This window comes from Vespa velutina, chromosome 13, assembly GCF_912470025.1.
Source record: "Vespa velutina chromosome 13, iVesVel2.1, whole genome shotgun sequence".
Classification (NCBI taxonomy): Eukaryota; Metazoa; Arthropoda; class Insecta; order Hymenoptera; family Vespidae; genus Vespa; species Vespa velutina.
Window position 1 is genome coordinate 1,027,941 of NC_062200.1, and position 27,060 is coordinate 1,055,000.

General features: G+C 34.2%; 2 protein-coding genes and 1 long non-coding RNA gene across 3 annotated transcripts in view; 2 read left to right on the plus strand and 1 right to left on the minus strand.

The window, feature by feature from the left end:
- Window positions 1-39: 39 nt before the first annotated feature.
- Window positions 40-1,025, plus strand: LOC124953594 (acylphosphatase-1-like). The gene is made up of 4 exons (XM_047505173.1): window positions 40-227; window positions 300-316; window positions 493-602; window positions 674-1,025. The coding sequence occupies exons 1-4, from the start codon at window positions 146-148 to the stop codon at window positions 786-788; spliced, it is 324 nt and encodes a 107-aa protein (XP_047361129.1). The 5' UTR covers window positions 40-145; the 3' UTR covers window positions 789-1,025.
- A 306-nt stretch (window positions 1,026-1,331) lies between these two features.
- LOC124953591 (lateral signaling target protein 2 homolog) lies at window positions 1,332-18,352 on the plus strand. Its single transcript, XM_047505169.1, has 6 exons — window positions 1,332-1,797; window positions 12,223-12,645; window positions 12,758-13,114; window positions 13,269-15,622; window positions 15,714-15,994; window positions 16,107-18,352. The coding sequence occupies exons 1-6, from the start codon at window positions 1,762-1,764 to the stop codon at window positions 16,385-16,387; spliced, it is 3,732 nt and encodes a 1,243-aa protein (XP_047361125.1). The 5' UTR covers window positions 1,332-1,761; the 3' UTR covers window positions 16,388-18,352.
- A 6,045-nt stretch (window positions 18,353-24,397) lies between these two features.
- The window catches only part of LOC124953697, a 241,591-nt gene continuing 238,928 nt past the window's right edge, over window positions 24,398-27,060 (minus strand). The window contains exon 5 of the long non-coding RNA XR_007102304.1: window positions 24,398-25,129. This is a non-coding gene — a long non-coding RNA (uncharacterized LOC124953697). The remainder of the gene's footprint in view (window positions 25,130-27,060) is intronic.

The window sequence follows — 27,060 nt, forward strand, 5'->3', positions numbered from 1 at the left end:
CAAATTCTATCTTTATTTTACACGAGGATTATAATCTATATTATCAGTATTTTATGTACAAGAAAAAAGACAATTATATATTAAGCATTTTTTTAATGCATTTAAAAAATTGACTGTCTTGCATTGATTCATTATAATTGTTTTTATGATTTGTCGTCAATTTGTAACGTCTATTACAATGTCTAAAATCTTATCATTGGACTTTGAAGTGTTTGGAACAGTTCAGGGTATATCATAAAAAACATTTACTTAATCAACATGGAAATATTAATAATTAAACTTTTTATTTATATTTTCAGGTGTTTTCTTCAGAAAGGTATCCCTTTTCAAAGATCTCTGGAATTTATACGCAGATTTAAATGCAAAATCACTAATTTTTGTATAAAATTATGTTTATGATTTTTTTTTTTATAAAGTTATATGCCAAATTAGATACTTATATTATTTAGTTCTGCATAAAGACAAGTGGTTTTATTTTATTTGTTAATGTAGTACACTCAGAAGAAAAGTCAGGAGTTAGGTTTAAAAGGCTGGTGTATGAATACGGATAGAGGAACTGTAGTTGGACAACTGGAGGGTGAACAATCAAAAGTGGAAGAAATGTATTTGGGGATCATATTCATGCCATTTCATTGCATGTCATATTTATTAATATATTTTCAATATCTTTTAGGAAGCGTTGGTTGCAATGTACAGGAAGTCCCCAATCAGCAATCGAGAAAGCAATATTTAAGAATGAAAAAGAGATTATGCAACCATCCTTTACGAGCTTTGATATCAGAAAATAATTTTTGAAAGTAGGAAATTAAATTGTTAGAGTTGCTTTATTTATTTAAATATTACAATTTATTTTGCCAATAATGCAAGATTGTTTTTTGCTTTACTCGCACAATGAGAATTATGTTATAAATAAAATTACAATAATTGCTCAATTTAATTTTAATATAATTTTTAAAAGTTTAAATATCGAACTTTTGTTCAAGAATTAATCTTGTTAGGACACAATAAACTATTAGGTATTATAATCACTAGTTATTATAATTATTTCTATCGCCCTTGAAAGTAATTTATAAAAATTATCATTATAAGTTATCTTCGCTCGTGATTTTTTTCTTTATTCAAATAGCCCGCGTCATTTGAAAACGCTACCAGATGTCGCTGATGGTGGCAAAGATGGCGCGATCATCGGCGCATGCGCAGCAAACCAGTTGCGTAGTTGCGTTTCGTGTTTCCGCGGTCAGTCATCATCGGTCTCATGGACGTGCGATTACTCTTTTCGGATATGTGAGTGTTCTCGTGCGCAAGGCGAAGAGGAGGAGGTGAGAGAGAGAGAGAGAGAGAGAGAGAGAGAGAGAGAGAGAGAGAGAGAGAGAGAGAGAGAGCGAGAAAGGAAGAAAGAAAGAAAGAAAGAGAGTGAGTGAGTGAAAGATCGTTCGATGGTTGTTCGGCCGTTCGAAGTAACGCGAAAGGAAGGCTCCTCATATTTCTGCATCTGTTCGTCGTATCTAACTCGTAGCAGTCAATAGCAGCAGCAACAGCAACGGCAGCATCAGCATCATTAGCAGCAGTGGTAGCAGTAACAGCGACCTTCGTGCCAGCTGAAAAGAGAAAAATTTGGCTATGCGCGCTGTGAAGATTGACTTGAAATCAGGATACGCAACGACGACGACGACGACGACGACGACGACGACGACGACGACGAAGAAGACGACGACGATTCGTCCGTGATAACGGCAGACATTGTCGCGATTTCGATACGCGATGGAGTCCATAAGAAAGTGGTTTTACAGGCCTAAGGTGAGTTCTGTCTATATACATCATCTTCTGCTTGCTTTACATTTTCTTCTCTCATTTTCTTTCTCTTTTGCATTGTTACGTGTCTCTCTCTCTCTCTCTCTCTCTCTATCCTGCTTTTCTATCTCTCCTTGTTCATATTAAATAGAGGCCATCCGTTTGTCTCTGCAAACTTGCATGTCTTTTTTAGAATTAATCGAATGTATATGTTCTTTGATACACGTACGTATGTATGTAGGTACGTACGTATCCAGCTCTTCTTCCTCTCTTTACCACCTGCATGCTGTTGCCACCTGTTTTACTAAATTTCTCACGTTGTCGAAGCCCACCACCCTTCTCTTACTTTGTCCAATTCAATGAGAGATCTTTCTTCTCTCTTCCTCACTTCTGTTTTTTTTTTTTTTTTTTTTACTTTATCGACTCGTAAACGTATTTTAATCCCATCTTTCCCTTCCTCTCTTTCTTTCCCTCCCCTCCCTCTCTCTTTCTCTCTGAAACAAAAAAAGAAAAGAGATACGAGCGTAAAAAGATTGATTGGAGTGTCCTCCTTTTTGTTTACATATCCAAGGGAACGCTAACGTTATCACGAACGTGCGTAAGATCACGTTCCTAGACAAGTAGAAAGAGGGAGAGAGAGAGAGAGAGAGAGAGTGTGTGTGTGAGGGAGAGAGAGAGAGAGAACAGCAGGAAACTCATTGAGAGGAAGAGGGAAAGGAGAGAATTAAGGTCGGTTTCTCAAAGGGCGAGAACGGAGAAATTTGAGGATAACGTTTTACTCGGGATGTTACACAACATGGTGGAAGAGAGAAACCCGAGGAATAAGAGAAGAAAGAGGAGGAGGAGGAGGAGGAGGAGGTGGCGATGGTCGTAGCGTCTTTTTAACGTGTGTATGTGTGTATATATCTTGTCACTCGATATCTCTTCGGCCGTGTCGAGGTTACGCGGCAGGTGAAAGAGTCCGCTTAACGCAAAACCAACAACCAAGTTGCGATCAGTTTCTTCGTCATTTTCAACGGGAACTCGAAGCAACGATCGTAACGAACCCTAGTCTCTCTCTCTCTCTCTCTCTCTCTCTCTTTCTCTTTATAACATACATAAGCGTCGAAGTACGGTATAATTTATTCGTAAAAAAAAAAAAAAAAAAAGGGGGGGAAAAAAATCCAAAATTTTGTACGCACGAAAATTTCATTGATTTTAATCATTCATCCGTAGGGCACGTTTTTTTTTTTTTTTTTCTTTTCTTTTTCTCTTCTATTCTTAAAGATATAGCTATGTAATTATTGGAACAAGACTAGATCGAAGATCCTTCCTCCTCTTTTTCTTTCTTATTTTCTTTTTACTTTTTTTTTTTTCCTCTTTCTTTTTTCACGATACGTTTCCAATCGTTTCGTTATAGATGATTAAGTTAGGAAAAGAATTATGATTTCATTGACATCAAATTGTACGGATATGCGTTCCTTCTTCGCTGCCCAGTCATTGTGCCAAGTTGTTACGATCACGTACTTTTAAGATACCATTTCGATGAATGTCAGGATATATATATATATATGATGGTACAAGTTATAAAAAGAATTTATCGTAATTAAAATTGTAAGCTTGTGAACAAACTTTGATTAGGTGACTCGAAGCTGTTCTTTTTTTTTTTTCCTTTTTTTTTTTTTTTTTTGGATACATATTACAAAATGTATTTCAATAGAATTTAGCGAAAGATATTGGCATAACCTAATAAATGTTGCAGATGGACAATGGCGGGAAATCCCAGCTGACATCGTTCTTTAATATAATTCGTTGAAAACAATCATTGAATGCAAAAAAAAATGATCTCTCTTCTCTTTCTCTCTTTCTTGTATCACGTTATTTACCTACTTTTCTTCGTATTTCTTTCTTCTGATTTATCTTCTATTTTATTACGAGTTTAGTGAGCAAGATTTCCAAGGTATTTCTCGTACATACATACATATATATGTACGTCGACATAAGGCTCTATAACTCGTCAAATTCCTCGTATTTATCTCCTGTTTTGGTGCACTCCTTTCCCATTATGGTTACTCATTCGTTGACTTCGTTGTTTCCCGCTGATTGCATCTTAATATCTAGTTATTACTCGTTATAGCTTCCTTAAATTAAATCTGACGTCATAACGATTAACCGATCGAGAATGTAGCAGATTAAATTCGACGATGTTTTCTTTTAACTCTTAATTCGAATTATTCTTTCACTATAATCTCAGTACTGAGAAAGATAAATAGATAATTAAAGAGAGAGGAAGAGAGGTAGAATAATTAATTTTCGTTAACTCAGTCTTAATTAATGTAGAATTCTTATGACAAAAAAGAAAAAAAAAGAACACAATTCTTGATTACGTGGGTCGATCGAAATTCTCATAAATTCGCATTCGTGTCGTTCATGTAGCCGTTCAATTTTACGATACGTAGAAACTTTGTTTATATCTATTGTACGATAATTAAATACCGTGTTTTTCTCGTAATTAATACATAACGACAGACACTCGTCACGTAGAGCAAGCCTTGTCGAACGTTGTTCCTCGTACAAGCGTGCGTTTCGAACGATGTCAGAAAGTTAGCAAATGACATTTCTTTTTTATCACGCTCTTTGTGTAAACACGTTAGATTTTCTATTTCAATGGTATACAAATTGAAACGCACGTGTATCCTTAACATACGAAATAGAATTATCAATCTGATGTGAAAAGTAACGTGCGTCAATTAATTCGAATGAACGCGTTTGAAATTTTTCGTCAACTTTTATCGATATCTTCGTCGAAAAAGCTTCGACTTTATGGCAAATTCGAAAATATATGTATCTCTTCGTACGTATAGTTCGTTTCTTTTAATTAAAATCGAAAACAATGACGGTGTGTATGATCGTGCGAAATCTTTTATTAAATGGAAACAAAAAAAAAAAAAGACAACGAAAAAGGAAAGAAAAAATAAAGGATTGATAACTCTCACGATAACGGTTGCGGTCTGTGGTTTCATCCTGTAAAGAAAGCGATCATCCTTTTTATAGAAAATGCGTGAATAACGAAGAGTTACGAGAACAGGAAACTGTAGATTACGGTACAAGTAATCCCTGGTTTTTTTTTTTTCTTTTTTCTTTCTGAAGAATTTTAATTGAATCATATATTCGATGTAATCGTTATCTAATATTTGGACAATTTTTTAGTATTTAGTGTTAGTACATACTGTCGCACATTCTTTAAATTTACGTTGACACGTGTTATCATCGCAATTATGAATGTAACCAATATCGTGTAAAAATGATTTTTCGATAATTCTCCTCGCGGTCTGGAAAATTATCATGCTCGATGAGAAAGAAAAAGAGAGAGAAAGAGAAATAAAGAAAGAGGTTTTAATTAAAAAAGCCAACGCACACAGGGAGAGGGAGAGAGAGAGAGAGAGCGAGAGAGAGAGCGAGAGAGAGAGAGAGAGAGAAAGAGAGAGGAAGATGAATAAATAGATAGAAAAAGAGAGAGTTTAGGGTGGGAGGTAGTACGTCACGCTAAGTGGATCACTAGCTATGAGCATATGAATGAGGAAAAGAGAAAAGGAGAGGGGATTGACGTAGGGGTGAGCATTCGACTACAACACGAGTGTGAATACGGGAGTCACAGTCTACGTTTTACGAGTAACCATGACGCGTATAAGGGTGACTCAAGAAAGAGGGATCGGTGGAGAAGGGGTGTATATAAGCCTGTGTGTGTGTGTGTGTGTGTATGTATATATATATATATATATATATATATATGTATGTATGTATGCATGTATATAACTACATATGTGTATCTACATATTGACGTTGAGGGTTAGAAAGGGTCAACGATATTGGGGATGACTCATTTGCACGGAACGACTTTATTATCTGAGCCCATCCCTACGATCCTAAAAACTCGTCTGTTTTTTTTTTTGCTTCTTTTTCTTATTTTTTTTCTTCTTTTTCTTCTTCGTTTTTTAATCTTTTCTTTTTCTCTCTTTCTCTCTCTCTCTCTTTCTCTCTCTCCGTCTACGTTCCCCTGCCTTTTTATCCTTTGTCTAAAAATATATAACGTTTAAACGTCGAGATAAATGTTTATCTTCTTTCTTAATGTAACTTCGATTGCGCGTACTATTTAATCATAAAAGATATCGTAGCAAATCGATAAGCCGATTTTTATCAGAAAGGAAGCTCTCGTCGAGAGTCCTTCGTCTTGTTTTATTGTTCTTTTCTCTTTTTACGAGGACGTTCATGAATATCATGTATCTAGAGAGAGAGAGAGAGAGAGAGAGAGAGAGAGGAGAAAGAGAGCATACAAAGAAACATATGTATCGAACAAGCTTCTTGTTTTCTTCGTGGCGTACGTAAGCTCGAGGACGAAGACGACGAAGGTCATAAAAGCAACCTGCTTATATCCTTTTATATACATACGTATATGCATTTATGTATATATTTACACACATCGTTGTTGACAATGCGTACTCGTTTCAAAAAAATTAAACGACCGATAAAAGAGAGACCGTGACTCTTCTTCGGTTCTATGTATATGCTTACTCTTTCTCTTACTCTGACACACACACACAGAGGAAGACACGTGCTTGTATGAGTATGCATACATAAACATATAAAAGTGTAAAAAAGTTCATAGACACTTTTACTGAATATTTAATACTTCTTTCTTTTTCATTTATTCATTTTTCTTTTTTTTTTCATTTTCTAAACATTATTTATTAATTCCATCTTTTCTACTTGTAAATGTATGTGATTCCAAAACGACTCTATCGTTTTCCTTTTATATTTGTTTTCTAATTGCGCCGATATCAATATTGTATTTAACTTTCTGTTAATAGTAAATCATTCTAGATAATAAGGAGAAAGAGAATAGATCAAAAAGAAAACGAACGATTAAATCTTAGCATCTTCCTGTCACGTTTATTATAATTGCGACAACTTTGACGCGCATCGAGCGTACATGCAAGTCATTTATTTCTTTAATTTTTTTTTTGTTCTTTTTTTTTTTTTTCGTTTTTTTTTTCTTTTCTTTTTAATGTATGTATAAAATGATTTTTCTCTTTCGATGTATATAATACGTGTAGTATGCCACTATATTCGTGATGTTATAACGATTATAATCTCGTATTCTTTTGCCCTTATTTCGTTTCACCGATTTCCCTGACAATTTTCTATCGTCGACGTTTAAGAGAATAATTTGCATGGTATTTTAACACACCACGCGAATCCTATGTCGTGTTCTCGCGAAATTGCGTTCGCTTTCGCGTGTAGTTATGCGAAAAATTACGAAGTACACGCTCGCAACTTCATTGTCATCGTCATTATCATCATCATCATCATCATCATCATCATCATCATCGTCGCCGTCGTCGTCGTCGTCGTCGTCATCGTCTTCGTAGAAGTCGCGTCGTCGTCCGTGGTAGTACTACTCGTTGTTTTAAATTCTGATTCCCGTACGACGCAACAGGAAGGAATTGCTTATATTCGTAGCTTTTGTTAAAATGTCTTCCATTACGTCACGCGATCGTTCTTTCGTTACACGTTCAGTTTTATTACTTCCTTGTTGTACGCTTTCGAACCTTTACAGAGAAAATACGAAGCTCTCTTGTGCCAATTTTCAAGAAAATATAAGGGAAAAGAGGATCAAATTTCTCTTTTTGTTTTTTTTTTTTTCTTTTTCCCACCCTCATAAAAATCGATCTTTATCTCTTCGCTTACGTATCTATGACGCTGATCTTGATTCTGTTTATTTGGAATGATCCTCGATATAGATAGATATTTGGCCAATTTTGGAAGATCATCGTTGACTTTTAGTTCGCGTGTTATAACGTACTTGCACCGAGAATGTACATGCATATAGTAGAGAGAGTGAGAGAGTGAGAGAGAGAGAGAGAGAGAGAGAATATACGAGTTGAGAGTGGTGTGTTAGTGATTCTGGTATTTCTCGTGACCTAGATACGAGCGATTCGAGGAAGGGTACATAATCTCGCATAATGGAGTAAGATTATTACCATTGTCATCGTTCTTATTACCAGCTTCGATTTGTATATATATTGTCAGAAATTGCAATGACCTAGCTAATCTCTTTCCGTTTATTATAATTAACCATATCATCGTCTTATAATTTATAATCAATTAATAATCAATTATAATCAATATTCATCTCTGATATTATCTTTGAAATGTAACAGAAATGATTTAGAAGGTTTCACGTTGAAATTATTTGATTTATGAATTGTTATCATTTCTAGGCATAATTATTTAATTTATAGTGGCACATTTTTTTTTTCTCGCAAACAAACGTTCGATGAAAATTGATTGATTATGTTTTGATAGGTAATGTTCAATGTTGAATTAGACTAATCATTTCCGGTTAATCTCTCGTTAATGCTGCAAATATCACTAACGTGGTTGGTTTGCATACCTACACGTGTAGGTCGTTTCCGTTGAATAAATAAATGCACGTGAATTAACTTTGGCAACGTGATTTTACACAGTGTTTACTACAAAGATCTCGTTTTATATATATATACATATATATATATATATGTATATATATACATATATGTATATATGTATCCATGATATCACGAATATCGCATGTACACTATATACATATGGATATTGTATAACGTATTTATTGTATGTATTTTATATCGTACGATTATGAGAGACATGACATCAGTATCGAACTTTTGAACTCGAATTTCATTCGTTTTTTGATAAGAGAGATTAAAAAGATAAGATTGACAGCAGAAAAAAGTGAAAAGAAATTATAGAAAAGTTCGAGAAAATTAATTATATGTTCATTGTGATACATATGGTTTCTTAGATAAAATGTAGGTAAACGGTAAGATTGCAATAATTAATATTTAATGAACGATTCGACGTTAAATTTGTTTTATTATTTAACAAAATTTTTTTTTTAATATTTTTTTTTTTTTTTTTTATCTAAACGAGCAAATAAATTCTCTTCAAGCTTATTTTTCGTATGAAATATGTTAAACTCCAAAAGAAGTAAATACTTTGTTGAATTCTATTCGAGCCATTTGGTTAGCGAATCACGCGTTATCATACGACAGCGTTTCGTTACATGTGCTTATCCGATACGCGATATAATACAATTAAAATCCTTATCAGATAATTTTGCGAGCTGTACTGAAAAACACAAGAGTATATACGCGTACATATATGTGTGTGTGTGTGTGTGTGTGTGTGTGTGTGTGTGTGTGTATACATGCGCTCATGTCTTTTATTCACGTCGTCTATTTTTTTTTTCTTTTTTTTTTTCTTTTTTTTCCCTTTTTTTTCTTCTTTTTTTTTTGTATTCAAGAAAGGTTAAAGAAGAAAAAGAAAAGAGTTATGCGTGTAAACAGTCAGTATTATCAATGCTTACTCATATCGAATAATATATTAGAATCGAAAATATATTATCGATAGTTTTAATGATGAAGAAGGACGTATATGTTTAATTTCATTTATTGGAATGAAACTTTTCTTTATTGTTATTATAATATATGTACGTGTTATACGTATAGGCATGAATGCACAATGACGAGAGAGAAAGAGAGTAGAGTCGTCGAGATGACAGACAAATGTAACACATGGCTGGAAGGACTGTACTTAACATATAGGCAAACGTGCGATAAGAAAGTTGATAAAACGAATCGATTGAGAAATCTTGGAGAACACAGAAACACGAGTCGTGTTCTATCGCGTTAGAAGATAAAAATCGACGATTATTCTTTAATCCTTTTTTTCCTTTTTTTTTTTTTTTTTGTTATTTTTTTGCTTTTTTTTTCGATTTCAATTTTCTTTGTCTTATCTCGTGAATTTTATTTAATTATTGATATAAACGTTAATAATAGAAATGTATTTAGATATATCTAGAGACGTAAACAGTGTTTAGAACGAACGGGGAGATAATTACGATTGATCCTCCCTCCCTACTCCATCCGTAGCCAATTTTAATTTTGAAGAAAAACAAGAAAACAACTTAATTAATCAAAATATTTTATGGATATCAGTTTTTTCGGCTTTTTTACGAGTTTCTTGGCATTGGCATAGCTCAAAGCACATGTCCTACTACGTCCCACCCTAAATACGCCTCTATTTAATTTAGACTTATTTATCTATGATATATATAAATCTATATTTATATTATCACCATAATTATATTCTTTTTTTCTTTTTATTTTAATGATGATTTCGATCACAGCCAATGTCCACACTTTTATCAGAAAACATATTTAACTAATCTTGTCTTAATAAGCTTTGGTCTGAAGACCGATCGAAGATATATATATATATATACATAAGTTGAACATAAATAACAAAGGCGATAGTTCGAAGAACATACTTTAAACGAGACACGAACGTGTAAATTTATGATACTGTCTACGTACGTAGGAGAGCTATCGTAAAAATCTACTGTAATATCGATCTAAACGATGACGTCATGAGGGGTGGCTGCGTGCCAGAAAAAGAAAGAAGAAGGATAAAAAGAAAAATAAGTAGAGAAAGAAGCTAGGGACGCAGACAAATGGATATTGACAAATTTCTTATTTACATTATATCTCTAACTCGATCACGTCAATCAAAAAACAAACAATATTATTTAATAATGGACTTACAATCATGTTTTGCATTAGCCATTATTAGATCAATTAATCAATCAATGTGCTACTGTTAAACAGTTACATAAGAAGAATTGTGTTGGAGTATATAGATATCTTTCTTCAATACTATCGTAAAGTTATATAGTCGCAATAACATACATTTCTCAGTCGTCGTCGTCGTCGTCGTCGTCGTCGTCGTCGTCGTCGTCGTCGTCGTCGTCGTCGTCGTTGTTGTCATTGTTGTATTCAAGAAAGAATAATACAAAAGTATAGAAATTTTATTCGAGAAGAGAAGGATCATTATGTGAGCCAGTGATTATGAAAATGATCTAATCGGAAGTCATTTTTGAGATATTAAAAAATAAAAAATCTTTTTTGTCATATCCTATTGTTAAAGTCATTTTTAGATTATATAAAAGATATATTTACTTTTTTTTGCGTCTGCCATTATAGAAAAATAATTTTTTAATTTAAATTTCTAAAGAAGGATATTTTTTCTTCTTTTTTTTTCTTTTTTTTCTTTCTTATTTTTCTTGTTTCTCACTTTTAATCTTTTGGCCGTACAATATTAACAAGAATATAAACATTCGTTCTATATTGAAGTTTTTCAAACTTCTTGCGAAGTTTTTTTCGTTCGATAAAACTTTTTAGTTAAAGCGCCGACCAACACTCCTGCTGGCTTAGTGTGGTAAAAAAGACTAGAAACTGGCGACACGCTTTCTAAGCCTCGTTCTTAGATATTGCTTTTGAAACGTTAGAAAGGGGGAGTTTGCCCAAGCAAACGATTAGAATTAGGGAACAAAGGGAATTCAAAAGAGCCTCGATATTTTTGCATCCTTGTTCGTCCATAATTTTTTCGTTGATCTCACATCATCAAGACGAAATTGTTTATGAAATTTTTCGATTTTTATAATCGATGAACGAAGATTTTTATAAATCGAAAAGGAATTATTACGGCAAGAATGTGCCTGCTGTTAAAAGCTATGATTATTTCCCTTTGAGCCAATATTCCGATTAATGTTGAACGAGTATGAGCTCAATTTAAAATGAATTTTACGCTAGTCAATCCATCGAACGAGTTACTTCGTCGAGCCTTCGTTAAATGGAATGCAAGTGTAATCGATTGTCGAGAAGCCTGTTTCGGTACACGAGTTTCATGTTTTAACACGTCAACTTATCTTCTTCTATTTCAATATTTGTTCTAGGAAACACAACTTTGTTATGATTTTTCGTTCCGACTTTTTTTATTCTCTCATCCCTCTCGTTACATTATTGTATTGTCTAAAAGAAACGTGAAATATTCGAAAGTTTCTGCAACGAAGCTCAGTTGCATCTCGAACTTTCAATCGTGCTTGGAATGAAAGAGAGCAAAGGGCAATTCAGTCTATAAATTATATTATTCGAATCGCCTTTTCTGCCGATGCCATCGACGAGTCGAACGGAGCTTCGAATAGCGGAGTAATAATCACGCGGTGTAATAACAAGGGTTAGAAAAAAATTGCTTTTTATCTTGCACTGCCGTATTCGTTAATGATTACGCTATTTATGCGTAAATAATAGAGTAAGAAAGTTAATTGACGAAATTGTCCTATTAAATTTTTACCGCTTTTACGTAAAACGCCGTCTAATTCTTTCAGCGAGATTTTTAAGTAATATTAATTATTTAAAAATATTGCCTTTCATTGAAATTGATCTTGAAATTATTATTAATATCAAACATCGCTTTAATTTTTTTTTTTTTTTTATTATTAAATATGATCCTCCAAAGATAATGACTTTTTTGTTTTTGTATTGTTTTAATTAGAGAGACGATACCAGTTTATTGGCTCAGTTCTTTTACGCCGATGAATCCCTAAACGCAATTGCCTGTGAGCTGGATTCTTTCGATGGACGTCAGGAGCCAGAAAGATGTACAACTTTGGTGAATCAGCTGCGACATTGCCAGGACAAAGTCCTGACGATATGTAATCAGATCATGGATGATCTTATACCAGACAGTAGAGCTAATCGGGACTTTAGAGTAAAGTTTCCGGACGACGTGATGCAGGAAAATTTAGCAGGACAACTGTGGTTCGGTGCTGAATGTTTGGCTGCTGGATCGTCGATCATGAACAGAGAGTCCGAAAGTTCTGCTATGAGGCCGTTAGCAACGGCACTCACGAAATCATTGGAGATTGTGAGAAATTTGCTCAGAGAGCATGCGTTGAAGGGCCACATGAATTTAAAGGTATCGTTGAAAAGAAGGGAAAAAAAATTTGTTCTTTTTATTTGTCCTTCTTCTTTGAAGGAACAAGTAAGTCGTGTTGGTTGATCAAACTCTGTAATTATTTTCTTTTCAGTATCTTTCTCAGACTCAAAATCCTTTGGAGCCATCTTTAGAGAAGCTGATAGAATCGTTAAAGATTTTCGATCGGCTCTTCGCTGACTTTGAGCTTTGTTACGTTGGCGCCATGGTACCGGTCAAATCCACGAAGGAATACGAGCAGCAGGAGCTCGTTTGCGTTTTATTTTCCGAGACTTTGCAAAGAGCCCTCGAACGAGGTTTGCTGAGTCAAGCAGACGTGGATAATTACGAACCTGCTTTGATGTTCACTATACCACGTTTGGCCATTGTATCCGGCTTGTTGGCCCCACCTGGAGGTCCCTTGTGCCTGAATTCTCCTGATACCATCAGCGAAATGTTCAGGCCATTCAGGGTAGGCTCGTTAATCCATTACTAGGGAGTAATTATCTAATTCAAATACGAAGAGTTTATACGAACGTATCTTTCTTTTTGAAATACATACTCGTGTAAATTTAAGCTGATAAGTGGTTTAATAATTAACATGATCGTGTTACTTTTCCATATAGACTCTTCTCTTGAAGATAAGAGAACTACTTTGGACTCTGAACAATCGTGAACTTTATATGCTGGAGAAGTTATTGTGCTCGAACGAAGAACCCTCGGGTCCTATCAGCCAGTCGACAAAATCCACGTGTCAGGACTTACCCGATCTCGAGGAATTCGTTCACAATTTTTATACCGGTTATCCTAATTGTAAAGACTTCATTGTAGATTTCTATACGGTAACGAGGAACACAGGGAATAATATGGATGAGGTGGCGAACGACGTGGTTCAAGCGTTGGACAATGAAAATAAAGAAAGATCGGCGGAAAGGAGATCGAAGAAGGATCGTGAGAGGGATCGTAGAGAGACGAGATATAACGAGGAAAATGGGCCCAAGGACTTAAATAACATATCCACGGAAGGATATGATAACGTTGTAGTTCGTAACGATAATAATGTGAAGGTACAGGATAATAGTGAGAGAGAAAGTGTTCGAGAAGATGTGCGTTGTGACATAGTACAAAGTAATAGTTCGAAAGAGAAAAAGCAACAGGCGTGTAATCGCGATTCTTGTCCCGTAAAGCAGGTATCGAGCGAGAACGGTAATAAAGGAGAAATTGAGAATGTCAGGGAGGAAGGTATAGTAGTAGTAGCAGCAGTCGAGGACGGTATTTTTAGTACCGTGGAAAGTTCGGGCGAGATCAATAGGCAGGAGGAAAACTTCCTCACTCCTGACATTTCTCAAATGCTCGCTGACTCGGAAAACGTAGAGATTCTTCAAAGTCAGTACCTACTCAATCAGGTATCTCACGAGAACAATGTAACGGGTGAAACCGTGCATATTCAAAATTCTCTGCCGGATTTGGACTCGAAGAAGCTCATTTCCGAGGCAAACAAGACTCTCTCGAATCTTTTGTTGGACGGTGAATGTCAGAATGAAATCTCCGAGCAAACAGATTCGGGAATATGCACGGTCATATCCTCGGAGAACACGAGCTTGTACGATAAAAGTCCCGAGGAGAAGAAGACTTTCGCTAATGAGATTCAGGACGACGAGCGTGCTTTAGAAGATGACACGCAGGAGAATAACAGCTATTCCTGTTCGAACGTAAACTCACCGAGGAGAAAGAATTCGAACATGTCCGAAAGTTCTTGCGTCTGCGGTATAAGAGCTTCGAAAACTATCACGTCTTTGGATCATCCGATAGACGTGACACCTTTGACTTCGGGAAACAACGATTCTAATAAAAACATTCCAAGGATTTCCTCAAATTTCGATGGCACCAACGAGGAGTTCGTTGGTTTGGCTTATGGTAACGGGCATCTGCCGCTCTGCGACTCCAATCAGACCAGCTTTCAATTGAATTATTCTGAAAATTGGGAAAATCTCAATTTGAATATAGACGCGTCGACCTCGAGGAAGGAATTTTGGAGCGATCTAAAGTGCGAGAATTGTCCGTCAACTTCACAGAATATCGACAAAATGGGAAATAAGATAGAGAGATACGCGCAGGAGAAGGTCATCGCTAGGAAGGTCCGAGAGGACAATAAGCAAAGACGACGTAATCAACGGAAGCACGACAAAGGCCTTCACAAATGTCAACAGGTTACAAGAAGTAATCATTGCGTTCAGTCGACCCCGAGCACTGAAAGTTCAAGGTCAAACTCGATAGACAGGTGTTTGAATCCACGATTGACCAACTTCGGTGCGAGCTTGCATCCGAGCCAAAACACAAGACAGATGCCAAATTTTGGTAGTCACAGTCCGCACGCGAGTCCAAGGCTACAACATTTCGAGTCGCGTGACAGCTCGAGACAACGAAATTATAATTTATCGAAGTCGACGAGAAATTGTTCGCCACAGAGTAGAAAGCTTTTGGATCACAGAAGATCTAGGTCCGAGCAGATAGCTCGTATGAAGCGAAAGGACTTTGAGAAACGTGACAGGTATGAAAGACTGAGTTATCGATCCGAACAAACCAAGAGAAAACTTGGAAATAGGAGTCCTAACGACCTGTTGAACGACGGTTTAGGGCCTAGAACGGACAAGAGCGGTCTGGTAACGGAAACAATATCTCCCGTTACGTCACCAAATACATGTTATAGGCTCGAAAATACAAGAGACAATAATTTACAAAGGCCTCCACGTACCGCGAGATTGGTGAATCCTTCAACGGTCACCGGAACGCAATCTTTCAATTCGGAGCAGACGCAGAAAACAGAGGCCGTTGGTTCGAGTTCCAGTTGTTCGAGTTATTGCGACTCCAGTTCAGAAACCAGCGAATTTCAAAGCGATTGTCAGGACGACGAGGAGATAGCCTTAGCGATGCAAGCAGCGGAGATTGCGAATAGAAATCAGATTAGAGCGAAATTTAGGTAATAACGTTGTTCTCATTTTTAATGGTATACCTATCTTGAAACTATAATAGACATTTTCTAATAGACTTTTTGAATGATCGATCATTAGGTCCTCGGAAGATCTTGTTCATCGATTGTTCGTCTGTATAGCCGGCGTAGCCGATCAACTTCAAACAAATTTTGCTTCGGACCTTCGGAATATCCTCAAGTGCGTCTTTCTTATGAATAGTAGTCAAACTGTAGATGACGAAGAGCCAAAGCAAGAATGTTTGGTATCCAGCCAAGCAGTCGTTACGAATCACACGTTAGGCACGAGTAGCAATCACGATCGGCAGAACTCGTTGCAGGAGTACGAAGACGAAGAGGATAATGGTCCTGCAAACGAACAAAGTAGAAAAATATTACTTTATTATAACGTATTTATTAAAAGAAATATCATATTATCCAATATAATTTTCTCTAATTGATTTTCATTTTTTATCTTGTATTACTTTATTTCTAGCTTCCACGGCAATGGAACGCGGTGAGGAATGCGTCGAAAGAGCACCTGCGTGGGTGCCAGACAACGATGCACCTAGGTGCATGGCTTGTCAAGCAGGATTTACTGTTGTACGCCGTAGACATCATTGTAGAAACTGTGGTAAAGTGTTTTGCGGTCGTTGTAGCAGCAACAATGTTCCTTTACCGCGTTACGGCCATACCAAGCCTGTCAGAGTCTGCAATAGATGTTTCCTTTACCAGGTGACGCCGTTTACCGTTTCTCAAGTCACACCCACCAGTTGAATAGATAACATCTTTAATGATTTTCGAATTTAATTACGGATCGTATAATAAATTTTACGCTTCTCTTATAGGACGACACGACAAACGTATTTCAAAACGACAAATATCGCTTCGTCTTTTGTTCTTTTTATTTTCAACTTTTCTGGGGAACAGTTTACACACACACACACATATATATATATATATATATATATACACACTTTTTTTTTCTTTGTTTCTTTCTTTCTTTCTTCTTTCTTTTTTCTTTTTATTTTTTTTACTTTCGATGACGTGTTACTTGAACGTTCATGTCAAGCGTGTCAATGAGTCTTGTAATTTCTGGTGTCTCCGATCTTTATCGACGGTTTTAAGAGTAACATTCTATTAAAAAGATTTGCTTCTACGCAAATGTCGATCGATCGAAGTCGAAGAACTGATAGTTATTACCAGATATGCTATTAACGTATATATGCTCAAATCGTACAGTCGATAATGGCGCAAATTCCATTAATACCTCTCATTAATAATAGTAAGAATATATAATAATAATCGCCTTTATATCTTTCAATCGACCTGCCGTAATAACTTCTATGACCCAGAGCCGCAAATAGAAGCGTTTCAGTGTAATCTCAGTTGCACGTAAAAATGATAGTCTTATATTTGCGTATAATTTTGATTAAAAAATACAAAAAAAAAAAAATAAAAAAAAATAAAAAAAATAAAAAAAAAAAAATAAAGAAAAAAAAACAAGAAAAAAAGAAAAAAGGAGAGGGGCAAAAGAGAAAGGAGAAATAGGAAAAGAATTGTTATTTTACTTCTTCTTTTCTTTTCTTTCTTTTTTTTTTTTTTTTTTTTTTTTCTTTTCTTCCTTTTTGTACAGCAACATATAATCGTTTACTTATTTTTGTTTTTATTTTTTTCGTAGAATTTTATTATCACTTATAAAGATGTTTTTATTTGTTATAGAATGTAGGAAATACTAGGGGGGGGGGGGGGCTGAAACGCGTTTTATACAAATTTCTTATATTTTTCCTTATATAAATCTATCAATATATATGTAAAAACAATTTGTGCATATATATCATAATTGTGAAAATCTGCGGTGTATAGTGGAAAGCAAAACACAACTGTGTTCCTGCATTCTATCGTCTGCTTAGTTTTATTTTTCTTTTTTTTTTCTTTTCTTTTCTTTATTTTCTTTTTTTTTTTTTTTTTTTTTTTTTTTTTTTTTTTTTTTTTTTTTTCTTTTCTTTTTTTCCCAAGATAATATCTCTTTAATTGCAAGAGGAATCATTTTGTTATTGCTTTTATGAAAAGCATTGGAACTTATGCAACCAGTAATATCTAAGCTAAGTAATGTATCTTCGAGTACGACCTTTGGCAAGTTCGAGGATTGGAAGGAGAATCGATGGACGTTGAAAAAGAATATTACTCAATGATAAACCTATAACCGCGAGTTCATTTTTCTAACGACTGTGAACTAACCAAGGATTTTGCTCGTGCGATGATCTTATTTCGATAGCAAAAACGATCGATTATTGACTGTATGTGAAATTTCAAAATGTAACTCGAGCGCATTGTTGTATAGAGAACCTTTTTTTTTTTTATTTTGTTTTGTTACATATAAAAAAAAAAAAAAAACGATCTATAATAAAAAAAAAAACATCGCGCGCGCGCGCGCACATACACATACACATGCACACATACACATAGAGACAGATATACACACATGGATGTGGGTAGTGTGTAGAAACACGCTCTTTAATATCTCATTTCAATTAAGTCAAGATCAAATGGGACACATGTTAATATGAACTTTTTTCATTATTTTGGTGCATCCTGTCTCGTCCGCGTTATAAAGTGCATCCCATGTGTTACGAAATATCCTATATATTTTATAGCTACTCGTTCATTTTCTACTAGAGAGAGAGAGAGAGAGATAGATAGAGAGAGAGAGAGAGAGAGAGAGAGAGAGAGAGAGAGAGAGAGAGAGAGAGAGAGAGAGAGAGAGAGAGAGAGAAAAAGAGCGTACGAGTGTAAATATGGAAAATATTTCAAGAACGGAGAGAGAGTTGCTCATACGTATACACACACACACACACACATATATATATATACATATATGTTTATCTAATATTATATATATGTGTGTATAATATTAAATAGGAAAGAAGAAAGGCAAGGAGGATGATGCGAATTTTGAATTCAATGCTTATGTACGAATGGCACACGCGTATTGATCGTGCTACGGAATTAGGTGAAAACGCTATACGCAGGAATATATATTTGAAAGTTATATACATACACAACTGCGGCATATCCTGCGGAATTCGGCAAAATAGTGGAGAGGGGGAAAAAAGAATTAAAAATCAAAATGAAAAAAAAAAAAAAAAAAGAAAAAAAAAGAAACAAAAAACAAGAAATAAAAAAAAACAAATTAGAAGAAATCCAATTAGAAAATGTGTATCATCGGCACATCTTTGCGTCGTTTGTGTGCCAAACATTTGCGATGACAATAAGTTTCGTTCTCCTTGCATCGATTTTCTAATGATTCAAAACACAAAAAAGAAAGAGACGAATAATTTTTTTTTTCTTTGTTTTTCTTTTTCTTTGTTCTTTTTTTTTTTGCTTTTTAAGCGACTTATAAAAAATAATTTTTGGGAGAACTTCTCACGTGGAACGTATGTCATCATCATATTTGCGACCGTTCTAATGTTAATTGCAACGAATCCTAATCAGGATGTATAACAGATCGATTCGTTCGTGTGTATGTGTTAACGTGGATTATTAAGACTGCTCGAAATATAAAAGTTCGCTTGCGTTATGTATGTGTGTGTATATATATATATTTATATACACACGTAAGTTTATATATTTATATGTATACGTTTAATACGTTTAATAAGGCACGAAGGTTCATTGTAGTTGTTCATGTAAATACGAGATAATCCTGTCATTTGTTATTTTCTTTTTTATTTTTTGTTGATTCAAACGAAAGAGGAACGCATACACATACACACAGACAAATTGAAATTTTTAATGTTTCAACAAAATGTTTAAAAAAAAAAAAAAAAAAAAAAAAAAAAAAAGAAAAGAAAAAAATTAAAAAGAAAATTATTTATAAGATTTTTCTCGTGCGTTTGTACATGCGTACGATTTGTAAAACGTTGTAATCACAGTGTTACGTGTCCAATCTTATCAGAAATCTCCTTATCGACAGAACTTTGAAGGAGAACCTCTCTTCGTCGGTTTTTTTTTTTTCTTTTTTAATCTAAGATTTTCCGTTTTTTTTTTTTTTTTTATTAGAATATATAATTTCTTTTTTTTTTTTTTTACGATTTAGAACGCGTATTTCATCATTATTAGTATTATTACTGCCATGGTGGATTATTAAGGACGTTTTAAATAATATAGGCATACAAAAAGATTTTTCTTCTAATAACGTACTTTCTTTCGCTCTTGATCAATTACTTTCTTGTTAGACGATAAAATATAATAAAATATAGCGACGTTTTTAATAATACAATTAAAAACGTAATACGAAGAGGCATGTTATATAATTTACATATATATATATATATATATATATATATATATATATATAATCTCTATATATACACAAACATATATATATATATGTATGTATGTATGTATGTATGTATGTATGTATGTATGTATGTATGTATATATATATAACATGAACAGGCGCGCGTTACACGCAATTGTTAAGTAAATTAAGTGAAGAGTTATATTGAATTAAAAAACTCTTTTACGAATTTCGTCGTCGTAAATGCGTATAGATAACGAACAAAATATATATCGAAATCGATAATATGCAAAGTTTGACAATTTTTTGGGTAAAAATAATAAGGAATAGAAAGATCGTGTACGTTTTCCTTGTTAGCGATTATTATATTCTTATACTCGTTGTGTAATTGCTTTTAAGATGGCCATGCACTTGACTGTCGACGTCTGGCAGTATTTTTAGATTAAATGAACAAACAGCTATGATGAAGAATAAAAATAAGAAGAAGAAGAGGGGAGAACGAAAAGAGGAAATAAAAGAAAGAAAACGAATATAACACAGCAGTTCACTGTCAATAATAAAATTCTAATTACGCTGGCATGTGTTAGGGCCTATTAGGGGCAAAGAGAGAAAGAGAGAGAGAGAGAGAGAGAGAGAGGGAGGGAGGAGTATGATTAAATGATTATACATCTACCATATATATATATATATATGTATATGTATGTGTGTGTGTATATATATATATATTTATGTATACACACACACACACTATGTAGGAGATTTTTCAGAAGGCTGATATTATTCCTCGTTTATATATTTTAGCTCCAGCATTCCGATTTATACGTGAATTTTTTCACTCCGCGTATATAGATAACAACATCCTCGAGAACCAATCAAAATCTCAGTATTCATCTGTTAGACACAATTTGGCCCTTACGTATGTGCAAAAGAAAGGAAAAAAAATTAGTATATATATATATATATATATATATATATATATATATATATATATATATATATATATATATATATACACATAGAATTAGCATTCTCTTTTAATTCCATTATCTCGTGAGTAATAATGATTTTGAGAGCTGAGAAAAATAAAAACAAACAGGACCAAGTTCCAAAGGTGAAATTCGATCAACAGGATTATTGTAAAGTCCGAGAGGGATTATTTTTTTGTATCATTATTGTAAATAATATGCAAATATTCTATTATCCGCAATATCATTACTAATCATATATTATAGTGTACATCCTTATTTTAATACTTTTATTCGTTTATTAAAAAAAAAAAATTCTTTTTTTAATTTTTTATTTTGTTATTTTTTATTTCTTTTTAATTTTTTCTTCTTCGTCTTTTCTACTTTTCTAATGTCTTTTATTTCGTCGATTTTTTTTCAGTCAAAAAAATTTCTTTTAAGTTTTATCCATATACTTTTTTTTCTTTCTTTTTTTCTTTTCTTTTCTTTTTTTTTTTTTTTTTTTAAATAATTCTTTTTTATAATTTTTTTTCCCTTAGCTCAGACGAATTTGTTGCGAGATAGGAGTCGACAAAGAATTTTTGTAGACGAAGAGAATAATATACACTAAAGAAAATGGAGAAAAAAGAAAAAAAAAAAGAGAGAGAAACATATTTTTCGTCTTCTAATACGTATTAATGAAGAAGAAAAAAAAATTATTCTCGATCCTGTTAGTGTCTAATCTATATATCCGCTGTCCGATGTATGTGTGTGTATATATCTATATATATACATATATGTACACACATTCTCACACACAAATATATATATATATATAAAAAGAAGAAAAAAAAATATTGATTAGACACGAAGAACTTTGTCGAATTATTTGACGGACATAGCAGCGGATTTTCAAATTATCGTGTAAGGAAAAAATGCATATAGCGAGATAATACAGACAAAAAAAAGACGATGTTTCTTTCATTCTCTAAACGTGTGTTGACAAAAATAAAAATAAATAAACAAAAGAATAATAAAATAAAATTATAATAATAATAATAATGATAATAATAATAATAATAATAATAATAATAATAATAATAATAATTATAAATACTTGAGACACGCAGTGAAACGCGATTGCTTCTAATTAAACTTTAGATATTTACATATGTATGTATATGTATATATATATATATACGTACGTAGGTGAAAGAGAAAGAAAAAGAGAAATTGAGTATATAGATTATGTTTAGAAAAATAGGAAGAAGAAGAAGAAGAAGAAGAAAAAGAAAAAGAAAACAAAAGAGAAGAAAGAGCGTGGCTTGAGCGAAAGAATTATTTTTTACATGTATGCACAAATGTATAAGATGCCTTGCTCGGGGAATGTGCTTAATGAAAATCGAACAAAAAAGAAAATTGTAACAACAAATATTTATGATAAATATTTATGTGAAATATTCATCATAGGAAGGAGAGAAAAAAGAAAGAAAAAGTAAAAAAAAAAAAACAAAGCGATTTTCATTAGCAAATTATTATAATATTGCTGATTAATAAGCCTCTCTCTCTCTCTCTCTCTCTCTCTCTTTCTCCCTCTCCTTCTCTCTTTCTTTCTCTTTGTCATATACAGAGAAACACATACAAACGCACATACATACATACATACATACATACATACATACATACATACACCATACACAGAGACAGAAGAGACACACGTACATAAACACAGCGGAATAAAAATGATCAGGACTTCCCCTGTGCCTAAATATCGTTCATGGGTTAGAACCTGTGTCGTAGGGAAAACGTGTAAATCGAAAACAACGATAACAATGATTATGATGACGATGACGACGACGACGATGACGACGACGAGTACGACGAGATGATGATAATGACGACGAGAACAATTGTAAAGTTAATGATCGTTGAAGATGAACAATAAGAGAGATGAGAAGAAAAAGAAGAAAAAGATTAGAAACCAAAAAGAGAGAGAGAGAGAGAGAGAGAGAGAGAGAGAGAGAGAGAGAGAGAGAGAGAGGGAATAGAAATGGAGTTAGAAGATAACAAGATTATCGTGAGAAACGTGATCTGCCAATTAGTTAAGGAATTCAGACTACGAGGAAGACGAGAGTACCTCAGAATTATTTTTATATTATTTGCTCAAATGTATGTGTACGTATCCGTATATATGTGTAAATATATATATATATATATATATATATATATATATATACATATATATATATATATGTGTGTGTAAAATGCGCAAAATGCAACGTTAAGATCGATGACGAAATATCCTACGTCATTGTAAGGAAGAAGAATTTTTTTTTTTTTACGGAATGACGTTCAAAAAATGATGTCAATGCGCGTTTGTTGCTTGCAAAAAAAAACAATAACAACAACAACAACAACAACAATAGATAGAAAGTATCTATGGAAGAAGATGGAAAGAGAAAAAAAAAGAAGAAAAAAAAAAAGAAAAAAACAAATGATGAAACGATGTAAAAGATATGTTCTCGATATTGGTCTACAAATATTTTACCAATATTTGAATACGCTTTGGTTTCGGTTATGGATATATGATTATGATGTGAATGTAAATAAAGTTTGTTATTCGAGGTGTTTAATTAATTTTCTCACGATATTCCTATATATATATATGTATATATATATGTATATATATATATATATTATTTTAAGATTTTCCTTGTATTTTATTTTGATATCATTCGATATTATATATATTTCATTTTATTATATTTATTATATTTTCCCATTTTATTACGTTTTCGTAATAACGTAAACGAAGTTCTTTGATATCTGATAATACGTATTAATAATTAATAATGTAAATGTTAAAATTTATTTGATATTTTTTTTTTCTTTCTTTTTTTTTTTATTATTTTTTTTTTTTTTTTATGGCATTTGAATGTCAAATGATTTCGCAGATAAATTAATTGCCAATCGAATTACGACGCTTTATCATTTGCATCGAAACGAGAATAGCTTTATTGTGATCTTATTGTAAGATAAACTCTAGTTTTTCTAGATTTTTCAAGATAATCAATTAATATAGCGTAATATTATACAAGGTCATTAATTAGAGTAGAGTAGTATTATGATGTCTCGGAGTTATCGACAAGAGAAAATGTAAAGAAAATGAATTAAATTAAAGGTTATAACCTGACTGATTCTTCTTTCGTTACATCGTAGCATTTAGTATAGTAAATATCATCGCTCTTCTGAAATCGTTCGAATTCGTTCCATTTCCGAATATTTTGCATAATTCTTATTTAGACAATTGATATTATTTGCGATGTAATTTAGAAAATCACATTCTAACGCAATTACCGTCGAGTTAATTGTCTGCAATTAAATCAATTAGCTGATTTTTATGATATTTATTTGCTAAATTTTTTAAATTCATAATGTTGGTAATACATCGAGATGTTAGTAATATATCGATTTGTAGGTTAATACATCGAACCGTCGGTAATAGATCGAACTGTCGGTAATAGATCGAACCGTCGGTAAAATATCTAGCTGTCGGTATGTATCGATATTAGTTTCTTTGAAATTCTTAAGATGGCATTTAGATGAAAGAACTGGCGCGAAGATTTGGTGCAGGTCAAACTACAAACTTTATTTTAGAGTATCGATTTTTCCTAGAGAAACCTTTCTCATTAAGCCAGATACGATTTATCAAACTCTATTAACAGAATAAACGATAAACTTTATAATTAATGAGTACTTTCTACTCTAATTACAGTAATTATTATTTTTCTTATATCTTTCTTGCAGTTAGATATAATCAATGAATCGATATATTTTTCTTTTTGGGTGTAACCGATATGAAATCTAAAGGGAGAAATGGGGGGAGAGGAGGAGGTGGAGGAGGAGGAGGAGGTGAAAGTGCTTCCACGGAAGGAATTTACGAGGACGACGCGGACGGCGCCTCGTAATTCATTTGGACGGTAGTCGGACGAGACAGGCTCAATTACACAAGCGGCAAAAAGTGCACGGAGAAGCCGCTTCCTCGTACGACGTGAGTGGTCCATGATCTCACTCTCTCTTTCACTCTCATCCGTCGTTGGTGCCGTTTGCCGCTATGTTACATCTAAAACGTACGCTGTCGTTTGTGGTGTCGAAAGAAAACAAGTCTTACGGGCTCGTGTCCTGCGTCAGTCAGGCGAACATTGTCGGATCGTTTGAAAGCTCTTTGTCATTCCTCTGACTGCCGACGTCGAGTAGTTGAAACTTTTTTATCTACGACAAAAACGTCTTAGAAAATTTATCGAAATATTTTTTTTTCTTCTTTTTCTCTCCCCCCCTCTCTCTCTTTCTCTCTTTCTCTTTCTATATATATATATATATATATGTGTGTGTGTATGTATATATATTGTAGAATTTTTTCTCTGGATGACGTCGGACGATAAATTAACAAGCCGATTAGTTGGTGCATTAATGAAAAATTCGAATCGCGAGACTGCTCGTAGAATCCCGAACGTATTTCTTTTCGTATTACGTTATTCTTTTTATTTTGGTTTTTGGAGTAAGGTCTCTCGCAAAATGTCAGTTCGACATGTTGGCTCGTCGGAGGAAGATCGACGGGCGCGTTATTACGTCTGAGAATGCATTACCGACAAAAATCGTGCACTCCGATATAGAGACTGTCAAAGGAGGAAAAAGTCGTCTTGCTGGCTCGTGTCTATACCGGACGCGAACGATCATTAAAGAGTTTGTCGGAGTCGAGACGTGTAAGAATTACGAGCGTCGTTCTCGATGTCGACGTGTAACTATGTTCGGTGTTCCGTTCTTTTGTCGCTACGACACGAACGTGTTAGAGTTCACCGTGTCAGGATTTACCGTAGTCGAACGTGGACTCTTCTTCTCTCTGTGAACGCGTACGGGATGCTGATGACGACGAACGACGAGAAGCAGAAGAAGAAGAGGAGCAAAAAAGGAAAAAGGAAAAAAAAAGAAAGGAAAAGAAAAATAGGAACGATCGGAGTTTCGTCGTTGAAAGAAAAGGAACAACGCGTCAGACACGGAGTACGATCGAAAACAATGGGACTCGGTGTTGATGGTAATATTTTAATGAAGTTAGCAAGTTCCCAGTAACGGCCACTATCGCTCGCATCGTAAGCTCGTAGACGCGATTCCAGGAGCGTAAAGCGACGTCCTGGAGAGAGGAGAAGAGTCGCGGCGGTGCAGGAGGCGCCACCCAACCACTGATTTCCACTTACCGATATCGTTCTACAAAGCTGCCTTCATCTGGCAGCCTTCTACTACTCGGCTTCGCTTAATATGAGGGAATGAAAGAGATAGAGAGTGAGAGAGAGAGAGAGAGAGAGAGAGAGAGACTAACGGGGAGTTTCGGGAAACGAGTCTTCGGGATGAAATGGGGAAAAAGTAATAAATTAAACGCGAATATGTTTAATTTGCATATCATTAGAATTTATATCTACGCCATAAACAGTACGTTTGCGATCCATTGGAAACATTAGAAAATCTTTTGATAGCAATCTCTTTCGAAGAAAGGGAAGAAAAAAGTTAAGCTAATTTTTCGGCAAGTTTGTAAAGGGATTTTAGATTTTAAGATGAGAGAAAAAAAAGGGGGAAAAAGAATAAAAAGAAAAGAGCGAATGCGTGCAGGAGTATATGAGAGAGAGAGAGAGAGAGAGAGAGAAAGAGATTTTACCGTTAGAAACGCACAACCAACGTTCTCGTTCGATCGTTGCATAGAGGAGAAGCAAAGCTTTGCGCGGATGCAATCACGTGCGCAAACAAATCGCTTTGCATGCGCTCGGCGCGCCAGCTACGCTAGGGATTAATTTGATGGATGTTTCGCCTACGAAATGAAGAGGCGTGGGCTACGATTCATGAGAAAATGCGATTATCGGCTCTCTCCGCGAAACACGCGCACGTAGAGGTCGGCTTTGCCAAAGAATTCTACGTACGTCCTACGGCAACATTTAGAAACTTCTTTTCTCGATGCCGCGCTTCTTCTTCTTCTTTTTTACTTCGTACTTTTTTACTTCTTACTTCGCAATTCCAGATATTCCATTGCACGAATTTTTAACATTGGAAAAACGAAAGAAATTATTTTCAACGTGTATTTATTTTTATCAAACAATTTTTCCGAGCATTCCTTTGAATTTTTTTTAATCGCATAAATCGTCGCGTGAAACAACGTA

Coding starts and splice junctions, on each gene's coding strand:
- LOC124953591 (XM_047505169.1), top strand. CDS start 1,762: ATGGAGTCCATAAGAAAGTGGTTTTACAGGCCTAAG. Junction 13,115..13,268: donor AAATGTTCAGGCCATTCAGG/GTAGGCTCGTTA, acceptor TTTTCCATATAG/ACTCTTCTCTTGAAGATAAG. Junction 15,623..15,713: donor CAGATTAGAGCGAAATTTAG/GTAATAACGTTG, acceptor ATCGATCATTAG/GTCCTCGGAAGATCTTGTTC.
- LOC124953594 (XM_047505173.1), top strand. CDS start 146: ATGATTTGTCGTCAATTTGTAACGTCTATTACAATGTCTAAAATCTTA. Junction 603..673: donor CAATCAAAAGTGGAAGAAAT/GTATTTGGGGAT, acceptor AATATCTTTTAG/GAAGCGTTGGTTGCAATGTA.